Source organism: Dermacentor albipictus, chromosome 3 (genome assembly GCF_038994185.2).
Source record: "Dermacentor albipictus isolate Rhodes 1998 colony chromosome 3, USDA_Dalb.pri_finalv2, whole genome shotgun sequence".
Lineage (NCBI taxonomy): Eukaryota > Metazoa > Arthropoda > Arachnida > Ixodida > Ixodidae > Dermacentor > Dermacentor albipictus.
The window spans coordinates 107,947,841-107,967,654 of NC_091823.1; the positions used below are offsets into that span (position 1 = coordinate 107,947,841).

Sequence of the window (19,814 nt, forward strand, 5' to 3'; positions counted from 1 at the left end):
CGACGTGAAAACACTGATTATGCATGATTTGACTTAACAAAAGAAAAATAGTTACTTCTGACTCGACACCTTTTCACTATTAGACCCCAGCTATTGGTCAAAAGTTTTCGGGCTGCACCCACTTCACCTGCCTGTCACACGACGTCACTGAAAAAACTCGCGTCAAAGTGACTTGTACGCATTAAAGATGCATTAATATGCAGAAAAAAACTGAATTTTCTTCTAAATGGCCGCATGCTGCCCCGTTCCTAAAGGAATAAAAGATGGCTGCTGCCAATCGCTGAGGCACTTGCTACTCGCATCAGCCGGAGAGCATGGGTTAATTTGCGTATAATGAAACTTTTTGCGTGGCCGTGTAACGTTTTCTAGCACTTTCGGCACATTTACGACCTCTTTCTGTAACCTCTTTGCTGCGGATCTGTTTTAGCGTCATTCTTAAGCTTCCATTGCATGCCGCCGCGATTTTCGACCAGCCACTGCAAGCCAAGTAAGGGAAAGCGGACCAATCGCAGATGCCGGCACCACGCTCTTCTTCCTTCAATCGATTTTCAGTGCGGTGGCTCGGCCCCATCCAATCCCTCTCTACTTGAGCGTGCTCCTCGCCTCTTAGCCAATTAGATAAGATAAGCCGCTCAGTGTAGGCAATGTTATTCGTTTTTGAAGCAAACAAAAGTGGCCAATGAACGAGGAGAGCGTTTGATTGGTCTGTTCAGACAACCCTGTGGATGATTGCCCGGTGCTTGCGTCGTCGGTTACGCAAATTTGACATCAGGAGATGGGAATAAAAACATATTGGAATAGTTTTACATTATAGGGCCCCAGTCTAAGTATGTTGACATCTCTAAAATGTGTGATGCACTGCGTGCATCTGATTTGTTCATCTTGTTTCATTGATGCTATTGCCATGGTGCACCAGATACTGGTAGCAGGTCTTTCTTATTTACAAACTTCTCAACAATTAGTCCAATTGAGAATGGCATTACATGAATGCATCAGATATGTAAATGTAAAAGATATGTAAATGAAACGTAATCTGCACATACTTCACACATCACTGATTATAAGCGAGTAAATATTCAATATACAATGAGACTATTTCAATATCTCACTATTTGAATTCCCTCCAATGTGATCAGATTTCATGCCGTTAATTATGATGATTTAAACAAAACAGATCAGTTATAAGGCACAAGAAAAAAATATGGACGGGGCACGTTGTTTAACAAAGCTGTAACCTGCATGCTTATGAACTCACCTCAGGACTGTGAGAGGTGCCCTTTGGCTTGGCTTCGTATTTGGGAGCGTGTTTCGTGTCCGTGACCACCGTGACTTTGGGTGTGACAAACACTGCAAACAAGGGCAACATGAGCTCCGAGGCAAGGCAAGCTCAATCAAGCAAGAACAATGGCCAACTACGGGCAATGCAGCAGACAGTAATCCATCCAGATATCCTGCCGACAGCTGCTGGGAGAGCTGTCACTGAAGTCTGAGACTCAACAAAGACCCATCCATCAAAGCAGGTGCCTCTTATGTCATAGAGGCAAGTTTTTAACGAGGTGCTCAAGTTTCAACAACACTACATAATGTCCTGCTGTTCGCTAAAGCAAATTGCATGGGCGCACAGGTATGTGGCAGCATCGGCTCGTGCGGTGAAACATATGTGCTGAAACGTAACGAACATTAAAAGGAGTACTGAAGTGACATTTACACGTCCTCATTTTTCTTGTCGAATGAGGGCTAAGACACTCAACCCTTTAAATATACTGGCAAGTTTCTGAATGCTACAAATTTTCTGTAACAGCAGTTTCGAAGAACCAGCTTGTTTCAATACCCAAGTGGTGGTTGCACGACGACATATAATCGCCCTGTTCGACTGCTGCAGCTGCCACATGAGGGCGCAGCCTGAAGAGACGTGCAGCAATCTAGCCTTACTGTTGCACGACACCAGCAAATTTTTCTGTGTCGACATCGTAATGATGCCACAACACCTGCTCCGGCATTTAGAGACCAACTTCAGTACGAAATATCCGATGATTTTCAGCCTTGATACTCGCCAAGACTACAAAACCTGTGAGAGCAGTGTGGTAGAGGTTTTACAACAGCAAATAATACGTCAGCACTCCTTTGAAAGCCGAGTGCAATGAAATTATGGGCTGTGTAAGGAGGCTAGTTAAGGACAGTAGAGTTAGTACAGACTGCTTGCGAAAATTTACACGTGAAATAACAATGGATGACTCACAGAAAGATTAAGAGAACAGATTTCTTTTTTCACATAGAAGAAAAGCCAACATTATGCAAGAAATAATGCAGAACTGGAACGTCAAGAAAAATGATCAGCAACTGGAAGTGAACCTCGGAGACCTGGCAGTGGTCATGTAGTATTGGAAATCTTGCAGGGAGCATTCTGTAATTTGCGATATGTCCTCTTATCGTCATACACCCACATCGTCTACTTAAGTAATATTTAAAGGTGTGAACAAGAAAATTAGCACAATTTTGGTGAAGACTCAATCGTCTGATCACACATACTATTCATTTATAACCAATTTGTCTAAAGTGAAATTTCTCTGCAGTTCACTTGCAAGGAACTCTCCATACAGCACTCAGTCGATTTTAGGAAGGCACATCCAGAAGGATATGCCTACAGTTCAATTGTGTAGTACACATTTCACAGTAGTGGCATTCTAACTGCAAGGGAAAAGAAAAGAAAGAATTGAAAAGAAAAAAGGCAAGCAAGCAACTTGCTTCCTTCACTTGCCGAGCGAAGATACATGCAGAATGTTGAGGACAAGAGCAATATTCGTGCAGTTAAACTCGGCATAACCACTTGCAATGCTACGCACCTGGGTTGGCCTGGCTCTAGCAGTTTATGTGCATTTATTCCTCATGTATGGTCAGCCTTGAAGTTTCATACAATTACTAGAGGAAACTGCGGCGCTACCATCTATGGGAGATGCAAGCAGAGCGGTTCAGCCAGTACGGGAATGATGGGTAGTACATAAATTAGCCTCAACTTCGTCCTTTTGGTTTCATACGGCTTTTTAACTTTACAAACTCACGATTTTCAAGAGAGCACTGCGTTATGAAGAATTGCATAAACATTCATGAAACTGTTCGAGAGCAGGATTTGAACACAGAACCTGTTCAGTGTGGCACAGAAGCCAGGTAGTGAAACGATTATGATATGGCCACATAGACATGCAGAACTGCTGCAAGTGGCAGCGATTGTGCATTTCACAGTCTTATTGTCTTTTGCATTTAAAAAAAAGAATAGTTTACTTTGAAATTTAAGCCAATGATGGCAGATTCAGTGTAATAAACAAAGCCACAAGAACGTCTCAAGCCACATGCACAAAGATCAGATAAATCCATGTACTAACCATCATTCACACGATGGCTGAACGATTGCAGCGCTAGAGTTCCCGCGAGTAATTACTACAGGACACTGGTCTGAACCTAGCTAGTGCCCTCTAGTATCACGATGACACTACCCGATTCTCTATCATTTACGGAGCCACGAGCAGTATCAGTTGTGTGAAAGCTGCCACAATGGCAGTTTTTGAACTTTCAAGTCCCAATAAGAATTCTGACACCTGCTCTGAAGACATCATGCCCCGGAATGGTTCAAATGTCTGACAACACTTCATGAAAGCAACTGCAATATTTTCACCACACTCACCTGGACCTACTGTCCCAGAGCCCATTTCTTCCTCAGACAGATGTTCATCCCCAGAGCCCTCAGCATCTTCATCGTCTCCTATCCCAGAGGACGAGTCCGTGTCTTCAAAATCTGCACTGCCTTCCACAGCCTGGTCACTCTGCATAATGGAGGGCAAGTTTGATTGCATAACAAAGAAAATTTTATGCAACCATGTGATGAAGTACCAGCCTCGTGACGGAAGTCATAAGCAGATCAGGCTCAGCTCAATGTAAATTAACAGTAAACAATCAGCAAATGCAATGTGGTACGCACATATAACTTCAACACATCTTATAGCACATAAAACTTTAGCAATCAAAGAGAGTCAAGAGTGATGTTCATTAGGAATGAGCACAATTGGCAAGTTGAAAAGCTATGAAATTGCAACGTAAATGCCTTCCCAAGTGTACTTGTACACCTGATGGCCCCCTTTGAAAACGAAATAGAGAAGCCAAGTGATTACACCGCCTATGCAACAGGGGAGGCAGGCACAAATCGCTTTGTTTCCCCAAACCAGAAAGATCTCACATTAGTTGTTAAACGCAAGTTAAATGTTAAGCTGTTAACTAAACTTTTAGCTTGACTATTCAACTACTTTGTTAACAATATTCAGCTTGTTAAATAACTTAAGATTTAAGAAGTGGACATTTCGGCATACCTGCATGTGAATATATGCGCTTGCACTGTGCCATGCAGCAATGCACACACACACGAAGTGACATTGGGTTTACATGGCCCGAAGAACTGGTACAAGTGCACACAGCATCTACATAAACACATCTAATAAGCCAGGAAGTTTAATACCTACTTATTTATCACACTTTACACTCCATAGCTGCGATTGCCATGCGCGAGCGTTAGCAATGAAGACATCTGAGGATGGATCCAACCGTAGCAATGTGTACTGGCAGCGAAATAGTGTGAGTAATCAACACCATCTTGAGCTAGAAGTGTTCTTGTGTAGCAAACCTCTTTGATAAAGAAAATGTGCAAAGATACACTCAGGACAAATGTTACAGATAGCACATTTACACCAACCACTAAATGTAATAGCCACTGCAACTATACAGCTCCTGATGAATATTAGCTGAAGCAGTATACAAATATGTCAACAGAACTACAACCAGTGCCTAAATGTGTCTGTACACATCAGCACTAGCTTACACCTTCATTGCTAGAACTAATAAGGGGGAGTTCACGCAGCTGCGTCTCAAGGAGAATGGGAAGCCGCTTAGTGATTAACGGTAACAACAGCATCAGTTATTAAAGCTAAGTGAATGCAATGCACAAAAAATAAAGAAAAAAAGAAGAACGAAAGAGAAGAAAAACACTATAACAACTTTATTTCCACACATCCCATTTAAGCCAAACCATTCAAGCCGAGGACTTAACAATCGTTATTTTCAATTTTCAGCTTTGCAGCTTCATGTTATTCTTGTGTGCTGCAAAGAAATGATAGATTCTAGGCATTTTACCAAGGAAGTTGACACAGACCTCGTGTCACTCATCTTTTGTTTTTTCAGTAGTACTAGTAAAGTGTCAAAGTTCAAGCGATCAACTATCCTACCATTCTGCCTTAACAGTTAAGGCGCTCGAGATTACCTTGACACAAATTTATTGCTGCAGTAAGTGCTGTATGTGGACTGACGGAGGCAGCTGTCGAGAAAGCACCAAAAGCCTTATCACAAGTTAATTTATATCAACCTAATCAGCAATGCAATTTAAGTTCGAGACATTTCTGGAAGCCTCCACGGCTTCCAGAAATGTTAAGGCAAAGCTTCCAGCTTCCAGAAATGCTAAGGCAAATCATTAAGGCAAAGCTTTTTCCTGGTAGAGCTCCCCATGCGCGTTCCTCTGCAGCATATTTAGTTCCTGTTGCGAACGATACAAGGTGTAGCTGTCTTCTAACCATATGCAGCCATTGACACCACACCTATTTAGTCCCTTTAGGCATCTTTTAAAGACACAGCAACTATGAAAGGTTTATTGCAACCTGCTCTTTGCGTAAAGGCTGTCTGACCAGGGTGTGAAGCTTAACTTGCATAGTATGTACGTAATGGATATAAATCCCTTTAGCAACCTCAGTACTTTCCCCCAATTTTATGAAGAGAACAGAAATCTGGGTATCCAACTTGCACATCCAAAACTAATTCTTGAGTATTCCAATTAGGATAAATTTTGTTACTTAACAAAATATTGTGACATGTGCTGAATGAACAGAATTTATTGATAGGGAAGACAGAGAGGTCGACCTGAGCTAGTGCGCTCTAGTCTGCTACTCTGCGCTGGGGAAGAGGGAAGGGGAGTGAATGGGTTTACGCCTTAATGGGTTTACACCTTCACAGTATGTGGGGCAGCCAAGACAGGTGAAGGAGTAAGACAATGTGCAGCTGGCTAGCTGAATCTCAATAGGAGTTCAGCAGTTCAAGGGCTTTGCGTCTTGAACAGTTGGCAACCTGGCAATTTGACCCATAAATGACCATCTATGAACTGCTCCTCAAAGCTCTCAGACGGGAGGGGTCAGTAGCAGAGTGATGTGGCTGAGCCTGCTGGGGAGAGGGTGCTCTCCAAGTCAGTGTTCAAGTGTAAATGTGCCCTCACATTATCACGGAGCTCTTCTATGGTTAACATCTGCAACACATGACAACAGTCGGCATGGCACTCCTCTGGGGTTGGTGTCCGCGACACATACCGCCCATTGCCACGAATTGCAGGGTGCTGCAGATGCCGTGTGTTGCGGGGGAATAAGCATAAGGTTGTTGCATGATGTTGCAGGCAAGCACCTGCATGCAGGGTTTGCCATATAGTAGACAAAAGATTGGCGGACGGGCTCTCATCTATGCTGGCAACGGTTGCCATGTTTGCCAGGTGTCCAAATTTTGGCACAATGGGACGAGTCTTCAACGTCTCAAACACACAGCAGTGACGTACGACATCCGAGAAGAAATGAACGTGTCCCCTGCTTATAAAAAAATTTTAGACCCCTCCTGCAATTCCTTTGAGAAGATGTCTGACTGTCTTTCTCAGACATCTGTGAATTCACTATTTTGCACAGCTTGAGATGTACTACACGTTTCTCCAGGAGCTTGAGCTCTTTGAGCTAGTGTTCGCTCCGCGTGTTTCCGCTTGGTGTAGGAGTCGTCAAAATGCTCGATAATTTCCTCAACCAAGCGCTCTCATGTTGTTAGGGAGGCTTCGTGGTTTTTGTGCCACATTAGTGCTGTCTCGCTGAGAAACAGTACAACATATTCAAGCTGAGTAACAGAGTCCCAACAGTTGCAGTGGCTCATCCTTGCGTAGTGCGTCAGCCATTCATCGACATCTTTGCCCGCTTTTCCCGCGAACGAGTGCAGTTCCATATCGTGCTGCAAAGGTCCAACTTGCGTTGACCTTAGAGCAGGTACAACTAGAGCTGGCACTTGTCCACCTCCATCCTGAGCCATGGGGAAGGTCGTTGGCAAGAGACCGACTGGCAAGATGGCTGCTCCAGTGAAGTTCTAGGTGTTGAGACTCCGTGGTAGACTGCGTTGTACCTAGCACATTCCATCACTCTGTTATGCCCATGAAAGGCATTTATTGACAAGCCAGGTAGAGTTAGGCACTCAGCTGTTCAAGTCCGTCGCGTCCATCGAGATTCAGCTAGCCAGCTGTAATGCTATATTATAACTATACTATATATATATATAAACAATACTACAAATATAAGTAACAATTTGGTTGTATTTCGTTGTCTGCATAAATAGGAACGGTTCATGGTACGACTTTTCTAGTGATGTCCCATTGCAACATCCAGGTTATATGACTAGTGCAGCCTTCCAGAACAATATCGACCACCTGGAGTTCACAAATGTGTACCTAAACGTAAAGTAACTGAGCGCTTTGCATTCTAGCCCCATTACAATGCAGCTCTGCCATGATCTTCTGCAGTAGAATTCCGTAGCCATTGGACATGTTCTCTGCAACAATGTTCTCCCAAGTGCAACACTGAACACCATGCCTGGATTAATACACTGAATGCAGCGATAAAGCACTTATGCAATGCACACAGGTTCGGGTCAAAGCATGTAATATTCAGCCAGGGCTAGTTGGCGCAAATGCAGTATGACAGCTTTAAGAGTACACACAAAAAGAAAGGTTGTGACAATGAGAGTCTCCATTGTGTGTTGCGATTTATCCTTTAAGTGTGTTATGAGCAATGAAAAGCCAAAGCAGCATGTTCACTTGTTTGTTTTTGTTGCACACGGTGTGGGGTTGTTAATTTACAAACCATAAAAAGCATATGAATAAAGATCAGTTTGGATGTGACCTTAAAACCCAACATGCATAGAAGTAATGACACTGCCCTCAAACAACCACAAACGTTTACTGGACTGGTGCACCTGTGTAGACAGTGGTATTAGCAGGTCATTTGCTATGTTAACTAACGTCATTACCATCCCAATAACCTTTACCAGAACAGTATTCAGATCATTTCAGTGCAATGATGTGCAGATATGCTTTTATTGTTTCAAATGGTGCAGAAATCCAGTATATTTTTAGCAAGATTTTATCTAAACAACCACTTGTCATTTGCACATTTAGATGCTATAACTAATTGGCCGTGCATATATTGCTGTAACATCAGCCACCAACTAATATGCATCTGCTGCAATCTACCTGGGTGTATTGAATTCCACGCAAAATTTCGCTAATCTCATTTATGAAAAGCATCTCATATGCACTGCTTCTGTAAGAGTTTCATTATATTTAAATGCCTCCCAAAACATTTGGTCTGAGATTTGAAACCAGTACAAACGCCTTACAGACAACCATAATGGATGCACAGTACAGTCCACTGTTAAATGAAACACTAAAATGTGCAGCTAACTTTGCTGGCATTCTAGCTTCAATTGGCTGTGGAAGCAATGCCAGCGTGCTGCACGGGTGTGTTGAAGGGAGTCAGACCTACAAACGATAAGTACCACGCTTGGGAGAGGAAATTCTACAGATGCTCTGCACCCTAGAGTTCCCTTTAACAGTGGACCCCTCTGCATGTGTGTGCAAAGTAAATTGCTTCTGAGGAGTTCTTGGACATTTGAAATATTTGGTGAACTGGAGATTTCAGCTAAAATCAAGTGTATCGACCATATCTGTGGTTGACTGGAGGGCGTGTGGGAAGGTGTCACATCCAAAATGCACAAACCACGTTATAAGGTACAAGGGTGTTAGGGGGTAATACCTGGGGATCATCAATGAAGAACATGCCGTTATCGCCATGCTTTTCTGTTGTGCTTTGCACCTGCAAACAAACAAGATAAAGAAAGTTTTAGACAAGTGTACACATCTGCATACAAACGTGATGATTTCTGGGTTATGCAAAAGTTAACTCAAAACAACACAATTCGGCAGCAACACTGCAGGTGAGCTTACTAATCATGCACTACACTAACGAAAGCCGACAAGAGATTTGCCCTGTTTGAATTAAACATCGCAAATATTTTGCGGAACACTCCCAAAATTGAGCACAGGTGAAGCACACCACAAAGCTACACACTCAATACATACTGTTGCACTTAATGCAAGCTGAAACAGGGCCCATGGTAAGGCCTTCGAGACTGCACGGTGGCATTGCCACGCGAAAAATTGAGCATGTGGCCATTTCCAGTATTTCATCCAATTTTTAGTATGTCAGTGGTGCCATGCAGTTACACAGGCCCTTATACTACAGGCACCATGTTTCAAATGATTGAATACAATAGCGCACGTAAACACACACACACACCTGCATGCACGCACACCACAATATGAACTGACTGCGGCACACAATGGTTATAATATATATCTATGTATATCTATGTATATCTATATCTATATCTATATCTATATCTATCTATATCTATATCTATATATCTATATATATATATATATATATATATATATATTTGTCATTATTGGCGTTCTGATGCTCCTTAATGAGCAGAGATTAAAAGAAGCCCGCGCACCTCTTTCTTGCCTTTCAGCCATACACCGTTTGCCACGTGCATTGTGAATGTTCACAGAAGCGTTATGCTCAAGGATATGGGCACCTAATACTAGGGACTCGCGGCTCACGTGGGTTCTCTTGCACGATTACGCGCAGAAGGAGAACAAGAATCAGCAAGTTTGCTATTCGAAGGCTGCGAGGCGAGAAACTGGCGAGTGCTTTTCATTAACTTCGCCGGAATAAGACTGTGCCGGTCAAATAAAAGACGGTGGTCGTCGGCGGGTTCCGCCGTAAAAGCGGCTCGCAGGAGAGCTCGAAGAGCAGAATAGCGAGAAAAATGTGAAGATAGTCGCGTTAGTAATTTTTTTTTTTTATCGCGAAACAGAAGCAAGCTTTACGTGCACCGTATCGACATTGTACATCGAAATATTTGTGAATAATGTCAACAGCCGGAAAAAAAACCTACGCTAAATAAGCGATCTTATGCAAGCAAGCACGAAAGTAAAGTCGCGGAAACGTAAGTAAAAATGACAATACAGGAGAAAAAAAAATAAAAACCCGAAACGGCAAGAAGAGTGACGTAAATGAACAAGGGTGTGCAGGAGAACCGCGCCAACTAAGGAAGAAACGGAAAGATGGACAAAATACCGGAAGTGAAAGCTGCAAACGGACAACCGCGCAAAATAAGGGCGAGGAGGAAGGAACACCCGGGTAAAGTCCGCAAGCCAGGGAAGACGGACGGAACAAAAACATACAAAAAAAGTGCAGGAAGCACGAGAAGTGCAGTATGGGTGCAGGGGGAACAAAGAACGGCGAGGGTCTGGAATGGGGGTTCGAGAAAGAAGCGGAGCAGAAGGCGCAGGCTGGCCCGTCCGATGCCCCCGCAAACTTCACTCGCCCCACGGAAAAGCCGCTGGTGGGAGAGCGCCGCGCCGGTCGGGATCGAGGGCAATAGCCGCGGGCTCTCTCCTCTTCCTCATCGTCCTGCCCTCGCTCGCACTCTTTCACACCGGGGGCCCGTGTCCGCGCTGCGTAATCGAGCCACTTCCTGCCCCAAAAACTGCTGCTGGCTCCCTGCGTCGAACGAACCTATACGAGGAGGCGGCGACGACAGCCGCAACAACGCCGACTTCTGCCCCGACGGCTCCCGGTGTCTTCACCCGGCTGCTGACGTGTGCCGCGCAGTAGCCGACACAACAGGGAGGACGAGGATGAAGAGGGAAGTGCCAAGCTGCTCTCCCCCGCCGTCGGCATTGTGAGCGCCACCCACCCAGTCAAGTTGCGCTTCAGAAAAAGGGGAAGAAAAAGCATCGACCGCGGCAGAGGTCCTCGGACCCCTCCCCCCTTGCCCAGAAGAAGACCAGCCATCGTGAACCACACCAAAAAGCCCGCTTCTCCCCGATAACGGGGAATACGCAGTCACTTGACACCGTATTAATTAGGATGAGATTTATTTTGTTGCTTAAACAGACGAATTGCCTGCACAATAAGTGCGATCTGGGTATGTAATTGGAGTCGATAGTTCCAATGCTACCTGCCTTAATCCATCAGACGCAACATAAGCGAAATATGGCATTCGGCTGCCCAGGTATTCTCGCCGAGAGTTGAATTTTGTGCTTGTAAATCACAAAGAGCGGCGATGTTTCGGGCAAGATAGCATTATTACTTTGTTTTAGCAGGGACAACTTTTGATGTCTTCACACAGATGTACCGTGGCTGCTTGGAAGAATTTTTTAATTGATGTCCCCAAACTCATGTGCAGTGTCCACGAATTCGTGCACACGACCATGTTAAAATGCAGTCAGTATACGACGCAGCGCGCGGTCAATGCAGATGGACAATTCTGAGGCGCGGGCCCATAGTTGTATTACAGTTCCCGCAGATTACATCCAGGGCCCTTTATTTCGATAAGTAAAAAGCTCAACTGTGGCGTGAGAAATCTGAACACTTCGTGGTTACGCCCTGTTTCTCGCTTGAGCCGTGTATGTGTATAAAGGTTCCCAGAACAGGAATTTAATTGCTGGCCCAGAAATTCTTTACTCGTCTAGTACGTAGACAAGCAGTGATTTGTGAAGTGTCTAGACATGTAGCAGCGCATTAACGTTAAGCGTTAAGTCCAGCTTGATGATAGACATATATGAAGACGTCGGAAGAGAAACGGGTTCTTCAACGTCAGTTCGCATCTAGACACGTGACAAAGCGCATTTAGATCGAAAGCTGACGCTGTGATCATCGATCGCCAGCAACACATTCCCGTTTACCGACTACGGAAGTCGACAAGGTGACGCAGGCGCATCAGTCTATGGAAACCTTACAATGCGCGAAAAAAAAAAATGCGAGATGAGGTTCGTGGGAGTACGACGTTTTGTGCTGAACTGTGAGGAACTGTTCGGTCAGCACCGACAACCAGGGAGAGAAACGTTTCTGAAAAGCGATGCAACTCGAATAAAAGGCCGATGAATACGACGAGAAGGGGTGGGCTTTCAGGTCGGTGTATACGTGAAAAGGCGACACCGACTGATTTTCACCACCGAGAGTGCAGAGAGGCGGATCGCCAGCCATAGTGAAAAGTGGCAACCCGCGTTCAATAAGACGGGGGTATGGGGCGGGAAGGGGGGGGGGGGAGCGAAGCCCCAGCACGAGGCCCCAAGAAGCAGTCGCCGGGAAGGCTCTCTCCGGCGTCACGACGTCGAGTTGCACGACGCGAACAATGGAGGACGCACCGGACGCGGACGCCCTCCCATCCCTCGCGGCGCCACACAAGCGAACACGAAAGAAAGGCCGACAAGCGAGGAAGCAGCACGAGGTCCCCCGCAGCCCTCTCTACCCGCCCCCACCACCACCACCGTCCTCATTCGCCGCATCCACGCACCTCCTCGAGCCGCGGTTCCTTCGTTTTGAATCCCCGACGCCTCAGCCGCGCAACGCACCGAAGCCCCAGTAAAGCTCGTCCCTTCCCGCTCCGCGCGGTTGGAGCAGACAACAGACGACAAGCAGGCGAAGGGACACAAGCTAACTGCCACCAGACATAAAGGAAATAGGAAAAAAGCCACCGGGCTTTCGCGAGGAAGCCAGTGTTTGTTGTCAGTGGGGGCTACAGGGGCGCCCGGACAGCGAAGGGGCCAATATAGCGGGATTCCAGGAGATGCTTGCGACAACGACGCCGCCATCTTGACGCGAGCGCTTCAGACGAGGAGGGCACCCGCGTGGCAAGGCTTGAATCAGCAGAACAGGGGGGACACGGAACCTTTATCCTCTCGTCTTTTGCCGGACACGGAGGAGAACAAAAGACTGACGCTTAAAGTATAGCGTTCTGTTGTTCCAGATCGCCCCGAGGTCCAGGAGAAAAACAGCTCGCTTGCGTAATATTGCGTGGGCAGCTGCCAGTGGCGCGGCTTCTTGAGAATATAACCGAAACACCGGCGTCAGGAATGTATAGACGAAACAAGAAGGGCGCTATAACCCTTTGGAACCTAGGGGCAACTATATATGGAGGCAGCCGCGTACGAAAGTTCGCGGAGGGGGGGGACAGGGAGATCGTTGAGGACGTTAAGGCGAAGCAGCCCGCATGCCTCAGAGACAAGCGATATTGCCTCGTGGTACCAGGCTCGCGAATAAAAGGCCCGTTATGGCGCCTGGCTTTTTTCGATGTCTGTTGCCTAGCAGCCGCACGCCGTGGACCGATTTTGTTGAAACATCACTAGTCGCCTGCGTTGTATTCAAGGCTAATTTTGAACTGCGACATGAAACAGTGTGCGCAAGCGCAAACCGCTATGCACGCTTGCATCTGCAAGTTGCGCTGCCCAACCCGTAAAAGCGCGGCCGAATTAATGTCGTCCGACTTGACGGTAACTGCGTTTCGCGCGAGCATTACACACGCATAGCCACTCAAAATACATTCCTGCCATATAGTCGCTAGCTTGGGCATCGCGCGGCTTGAAGTTGGCGCAGTGTTGAAACACGATTACAGGCACGCTTGTCCAACCCCCCACCTCCGTCATACACAGCCATAGGACAGGAGCGCATCTTGGTTCTTTCCTTCTGTCGTCTAGGCGACAATTACTTTCTCGCTTGATGCCACAAATGCAAAGCAGAAAGCGCGGCAGTATCCCAACGCCCATGGGTGAGCCGACGCGGATTAAATTATCCCCTATTACAAAATAGTGCCTTAGAAAGCAACAAATCAATACCGCATCAAGGGGCCAGCCACGACCTCCCTGGATGTTTCATTTCGCAACGAAACTCCGGAACAGCTGAACGGCACCACTGGCGAGCGACTGAAAGAGACCAGAGCTTCTGTCCTTTTTTTTTAGTTTCTCGCTTTTTTAACCACCGCTCTTCTGCCACCAAGTACCCGATTTGGAAGGTGGGAGGGCGGTGTGTGAGCGGTGAAAAATAGATGAGGGCGCATTTGAACGATAGCTTGCCATCCGAAGCACGCTATACGACGAAGAATTGAGCGGTCGGAGGTGAGGGCTGTACACCGCCCTGGTGAAACCCACGCTCGTTGGGCCCGCTGACCTGTAAGCCCGTCCGCCGCTAACTGTTCCAAGTCCTTACGAGATAACGGAGTCTGCTTCACACAACGAGCAGCTGAAAAAGAAAAACCATCGAGCACGTTGGCAGTTTCTGGGGTATAGGCAGAGGACCTCCCGGAGGATGCTTTGTTGGGCGAGCTGGTAACCGATGATTTGATCAGAAAGACATGTATAGAGGCGCTGGAAGACACGTGGTTCCAAGGAGTCGGAAAAACATTTGTCCCTACGTCACATAGTGGTCGACAACTAGGTGATCTGTAGCTCGGCGTCATGCAGCATAATGGTTGGCCTCGCGACACGTTTCAGCCGATTTGCGTATAAAAAATTTGCCGTGCCACTTAGGGTTCGATTCTCGAGAGTACCCTCGTTTCTGCAAACAAAGGTGCACAGTCGCATTCCTTACAATGTAATGATAAGTGGACACGGCTGTCCCCTCAAGGAAGCTTTGAGGTCAATCAACAATATTTAAGCAACAAACGATACCAACAAATCCTCAGATGATAGTCTGCGCTTTGTGTGCGTTTTCTGAAGACAGAAGCCTGCCAATGCGCCTCCCAACAGCGCGACACGCGCGAATGTGCTACGTGCACATACTCCACTCGTACTATCGAAGTACGAGTGCGCAAGATGAAGTATGACAGGTGTGTGTCACGATCACCCGAAACGGCTGGCGACAAGGAAGCGGGGTGTCACGTGTATCGCTGTTCGTCGCATACCGAACATCGCGCCTCACGTTGCCGCTACCCTTCCCCCACAGCAACAGCGCTACACTGTGGTGGTTCCACATTGTGCCTTGCAAGGTGTGTGCAAGGTGTAGAACGACTCGACTGAAACAGGAAGTGGTACTTTAATACGCAAGTGCTATCTATACGCCGTTGCCAACTATACACGTACAGACTCGGTTGGATATAGCGAATATCGAACACCTCATTTATTCTAGACAGTTGCCAGCTAGCGCTGTGCGTTGTCCCGCGTGTCTTCCACGCCCGCATCGTCCTGCCTGCGTTGCATATACTTAGAAGACCTACCAAGAAGGCAATATAAGCTACCCTCATTGGCTTACAGACAGATAGGAATATGGAACCCTACAGAAATGACAGGCAAAGAGCAATACGAGTTGAATTAATTATCAGCACGAAATAGGCTTTTAATTGACCGACCCAAATAATGAAGCTGCCAACATCGAGCAGAACGCGTTCGCTTCCAACATCGTTGTATCAGCTGAGAGAGAGAGAGAGTATACGCGTCCGGTGTCACGACGACGCACCCACAGAAGAGGGGTGCAGCGATGCGGTAGCCCTGCTTGCCATGACAAATCGATATTTATAGGCGCCCGCGTGTGTGTGTGTATGCGAGCTGCATCGTTGACCTTCTGCTGATCATGGGGGCCGCGTGTGCGGGGAAGCCACTGAACACGGCCCAAGGCTGAACGTAGTACGCGCGGCATGTAGCGTCCCCCGCACGCTGTATACGCTACGAAACCCGATCATAGCACGCAGTTGTGATACTCCTCTCCACACTGGTGATGCTTCAGAATCGAGACACAAGTCGACTGGTGGAAAGCGTGCGGGATCTGTTGATCTTCGCGTCAGCAATGAACAACAAACCTACCTGCCTACCTACAGCTTAACCTCGATTTGAAGAAGACTATATGGGATCTGAGAATGTGAAAGCGAGGGCTTCGTTATATATACCGATAACAATGGAGCTCACGCGAACGACATTTAGTCGAAAATATTTGTAAAATCAGGTTTCATTAAACTGAGGCGAGATTAAAGCGCCACCAACTTTCCGCCGGCGAAGCAACAAGAAAAACACAGGGATACACAGCAAACAGGCGTTAGGCCGCGGCATGCATGCATGGTGGCGGTGCGTAAGTCAACTAATCCCTTACCGGCTGACACCCAGAACATGAGCGGAGATTGAGGCGGAGTTGCGGAACAGGTAGTGGGCTATACACTGAGGACAGAATACAACCTGTGTGCGAAGGTCGGGAAATAAAGAGCGCTAAACGGAACGAGAAGCCGAGTGCTTACACCCCGCTCACACTTTTTAGTCATATACAGAAGCTTGTACCACAGAAGTGCTTCAGCTGAAGGATACAGCACTGTGCTGGAATTACCACAGGACATGTTCAGCTAGCTGCTCCAGCTTTGCTTAAGGTTTCCAATGGATCGGCTCGAAATAGAAGTTCAAGGACAAAGTCGCGAGATCGCTATTGCAGCCACTCACCATTCATCAACACGGTGGGACCCAAAACAAAAGTAAAGTGACGACACGCGAACAAGATTTTTCTTTTCGGAAAAAAATCGGCTGCGTGCAATTAGTGCCACAAATCCGAGTGATTCCCGCGAATTCAAAGGCACCGCAAAAGTTCGGCAGTTCACTCACGCCGGCATATCACCGCTCGTATAACACAAAACAAACTGACGAACGGTTCAAAGCTTGTGCGCACAATCGTACACATGTAACGCTGGCAGTATTCCAAATGCCACCCGATGCAAGGAGCGTGATGGTTACCGCTCTCGCCACCGGATCGCTTCTTTTCTCCTGCAGCGGCCGGTAAGCGCAGTGCCAACGTATACGTCATCACCCGCAGTATGCTTGTACTGCCTCTATACCGAGGGTGCCAAATTACGTCGAGGTTGTATTGCTGTCAACGAAACACGGCGGGCGACCACAGCTATAGCTAGCATGCTCCAACGTTAGGAGCGGTGGCGCTCACTCTCGGGGCAGACTGTACAAGCAGAAATAAAACAAGATTCGCACATGTCGCTCACGTGTGCTACATCACACACACCATCTGCAACAATAATTACAAAAAAAAAGAAACACCGTAAACGTCACGGCGTTTACAGCAGTACCACGCGCCACACGAATCCGAACAGCCAACCAAGCCGGCCTCAAGGGTGTGCGAAGGAACGATGCGCAGAAGCAACGTCCACGGGCGCACCGGGTGTATACGTATGACTGACGTGCGAGCTGCCCTCACCCCGATGGGTCGCAAGTCGGAAACAGAGGAGGGGGGAGATAGCCGACAAGCCGCCGGCCAGCGGGGCGCCTGTCCTGCCGAAATGTGTAACGACGCTAGAAATTGGCCACAAATTCTCCGTCGCTCGACGCGCGCCTCAGAGACACAGCGGGATGAGTCCGCGAGTGACGACCGACCGAGGCGGGAGCGCACACTCAGAACGGGCGACGAGGATGAAAGAAGATAACTACGAAAAAAAAGAAGGCCTACTCACACGCTAGTGCGGCGTGTAAACACGAGGAGACAGCGAACGAAGGCATCTGCGATTCGTCAAAAAGAAAACGCGCGCGCGCGCCTACAGTGCGTGGTCCACGGCTGAAGGGACACCAGAAATTTGAGGAGGAGGCATCCACGCACGGAGCACGCTGTTGCCACCGTCTGACCGGAGGGCCGCGAAAATTGAGCGCCGCTGCGTCATCATCCTGGCTCCGAAAGCATATACGTATACAGACCCGCACGCACGGCTGCTCGATGAAGATGCAGATTCAGCTGGCATCAAGGCGCCGTGTTTATACCACAACATTCCTTTCTATGGAGTAACAGTGATGATAACTATTGAACCTTGCATAGAAAAAAAAAAGCCTCTGGCCTTAATGTGAGAAAGGAGCAGCCGGCACGCGTTCGCCCTGTCCGCTTTCCATGTTATCGGCTATGCACAACTATACGTTAAGTTACTTATACGTATTAATTTTTCACCGCTCAGGTTTCGGCAACGAGCGTCGAAACTTCTAGCGCGAACCGTACCGTACTACAAAGCCTACAGAGTGGGGGATGAGAGTTTCCATTAGCACGTGTCCTGATTACGCGCCAGCTAATTTGACCGCTCATAACGAGACAGGCGAGCAACTTCTAAGCTGACTGGGCACCACGGCGTGCTAAAACGTAGATGCTCATTTGCTCCCCGCAAAGCGCATGACCACGGACCGAACTTGGCTGGACGAATTTGGGCTAAGTAAATTAAACGTTGATACAGGCGCGCATACGTTACTGTCCAGATGTGTCATTCTCATTGTCTTTCTACGGGCCATGTAGAAAGAAGTTGCAATACATTCAAGCTACTCGGAGAAGGCGCTTGCAATAATAACCGTCAATAAATGCATTCGCCAACGCACACTAAAGCTAAACGGGCCCAAGCTTGAACCCCTGCAACCCATTATTCGCAGTACGGAAACAGTTTGCGAAATATCTGGATAAGATACCGCACGCGTAATGCGGCCGACAATCGAGGGTGCGGCTCTCACCGCAGCAGCGAGTGATCTGTTCGTCCACTTTCAGTGCCCTTTACCTTGTTTCTAAATTGCAATTGAACCGTCTACAGCGGCACTCGGATAAAAATACAGGAGAAGAAAGGAAAGCCGCCATGTGGGCCTACTGTGCTTTAAAAGCGAGAGTCCCACGCGAAGCAGCCCGCATTCCGCGCCACTGCGCTCATCGCTCCTCTCAGAAGGGAGCCTTCGCAGAATCGAGGTGCGTCACCCTTATCTGAGATGGGCCCGGAAAAAAACAGCGCGCCCTTGGCGCGGCGCCCCGGTTTCAAGCACCGCGAAGGCTTCGAATACTCACGGGTGGCTGCGCGGGCTCCGCTTATTTTCTCTTTGAGTTAAGCCTCGAGACTGCTAGCTGGGAGACAATTCCCAGGCGTTTAGTACACGGTCGATCTCGAAACGCGACGCACGTTCGACGAGAAGCTGTCCCTGGTCGTCTAAATACGACTGCGATGTCGTATGTTTACGATGCATTCATTACAGGCACAGATGAATCCCGCTCAGCGAGCCTATAAAGAGTATTCTAGAAGATAACTATATTGGCCCTTGCAACAAATTGCGTAGATGCGCTTTGTTTCGAAAGCCATTACCGACTGAAAAGCGACAAGCAGGATCGCTGCCGAAATTCCCTCGAAGCAATTAGAAGCATACGGAAATTTAGGCGAGTTTTCTGTTCAAATGGTGGGCAGGCGGTGGGAATATTTCAGGCTGTCGACATCAAAAAAGTTGAAAAAAAAACCGTGTCACCAGTGGAATCTGGAATATATGACGTCATGCTACTTATAAATTTTTACCAACCTGATGTGGCATCAGTGAGTTTGCGTCTTCAACAAATAACTTCACTCGAACGAGCCCTTCCTCTTACGTGATTCGATCGGAGGAGTCACTTGAAGAGGAAGCTTTAGCTCGGGTGCTGCTATCTAAATACACGTAAAAGGAGAATTCGTTTTTCTCGGCAACTACTGCATCGAGCTTGACATTTGAGGAATTTAAAAGAGACAAAATGTAGTGACAGTTGGTTTCGAATTTGTATTACATATTGGCAAAAATCGCAAACTTTCAGACAACTATGAAGTGTACAACTCAGTAAGTCAGCAATAGAAAGTGCTATGAATTCTGTGAACTGCGTCTAATAGCAGACTTAAAGAAGACAAAATGTACATGTTACACGTGAATCGCAGAAAATTAGTAATATAAAAATACAGCTTTAGCAGAACCCTTTTACATAATGTATCGAATTCGCTTTAAATGGTCTAATCGATGCTATTTACAGAACCACGATATCTGTTCTTGATGCAAAGCTATGAATTTGTTCACA

General features: G+C 47.1%; 1 protein-coding gene across 1 annotated transcript in view; it reads right to left on the bottom strand.

The window, feature by feature from the left end:
* The window catches only part of LOC135904877 (syndecan-like), a 138,583-nt gene that overhangs the window by 22,909 nt on the left and 95,860 nt on the right, over positions 1 to 19,814 (bottom strand). The window contains exons 2-4 of the mRNA XM_065435865.1: positions 8,919 to 8,978; positions 3,680 to 3,818; positions 1,256 to 1,347 (exon numbers count right to left, since the gene is read on the bottom strand). Coding sequence (XP_065291937.1) covers positions 1,256 to 1,347; positions 3,680 to 3,818; positions 8,919 to 8,978 — 291 coding nt within the window. The remainder of the gene's footprint in view (positions 1 to 1,255; positions 1,348 to 3,679; positions 3,819 to 8,918; positions 8,979 to 19,814) is intronic.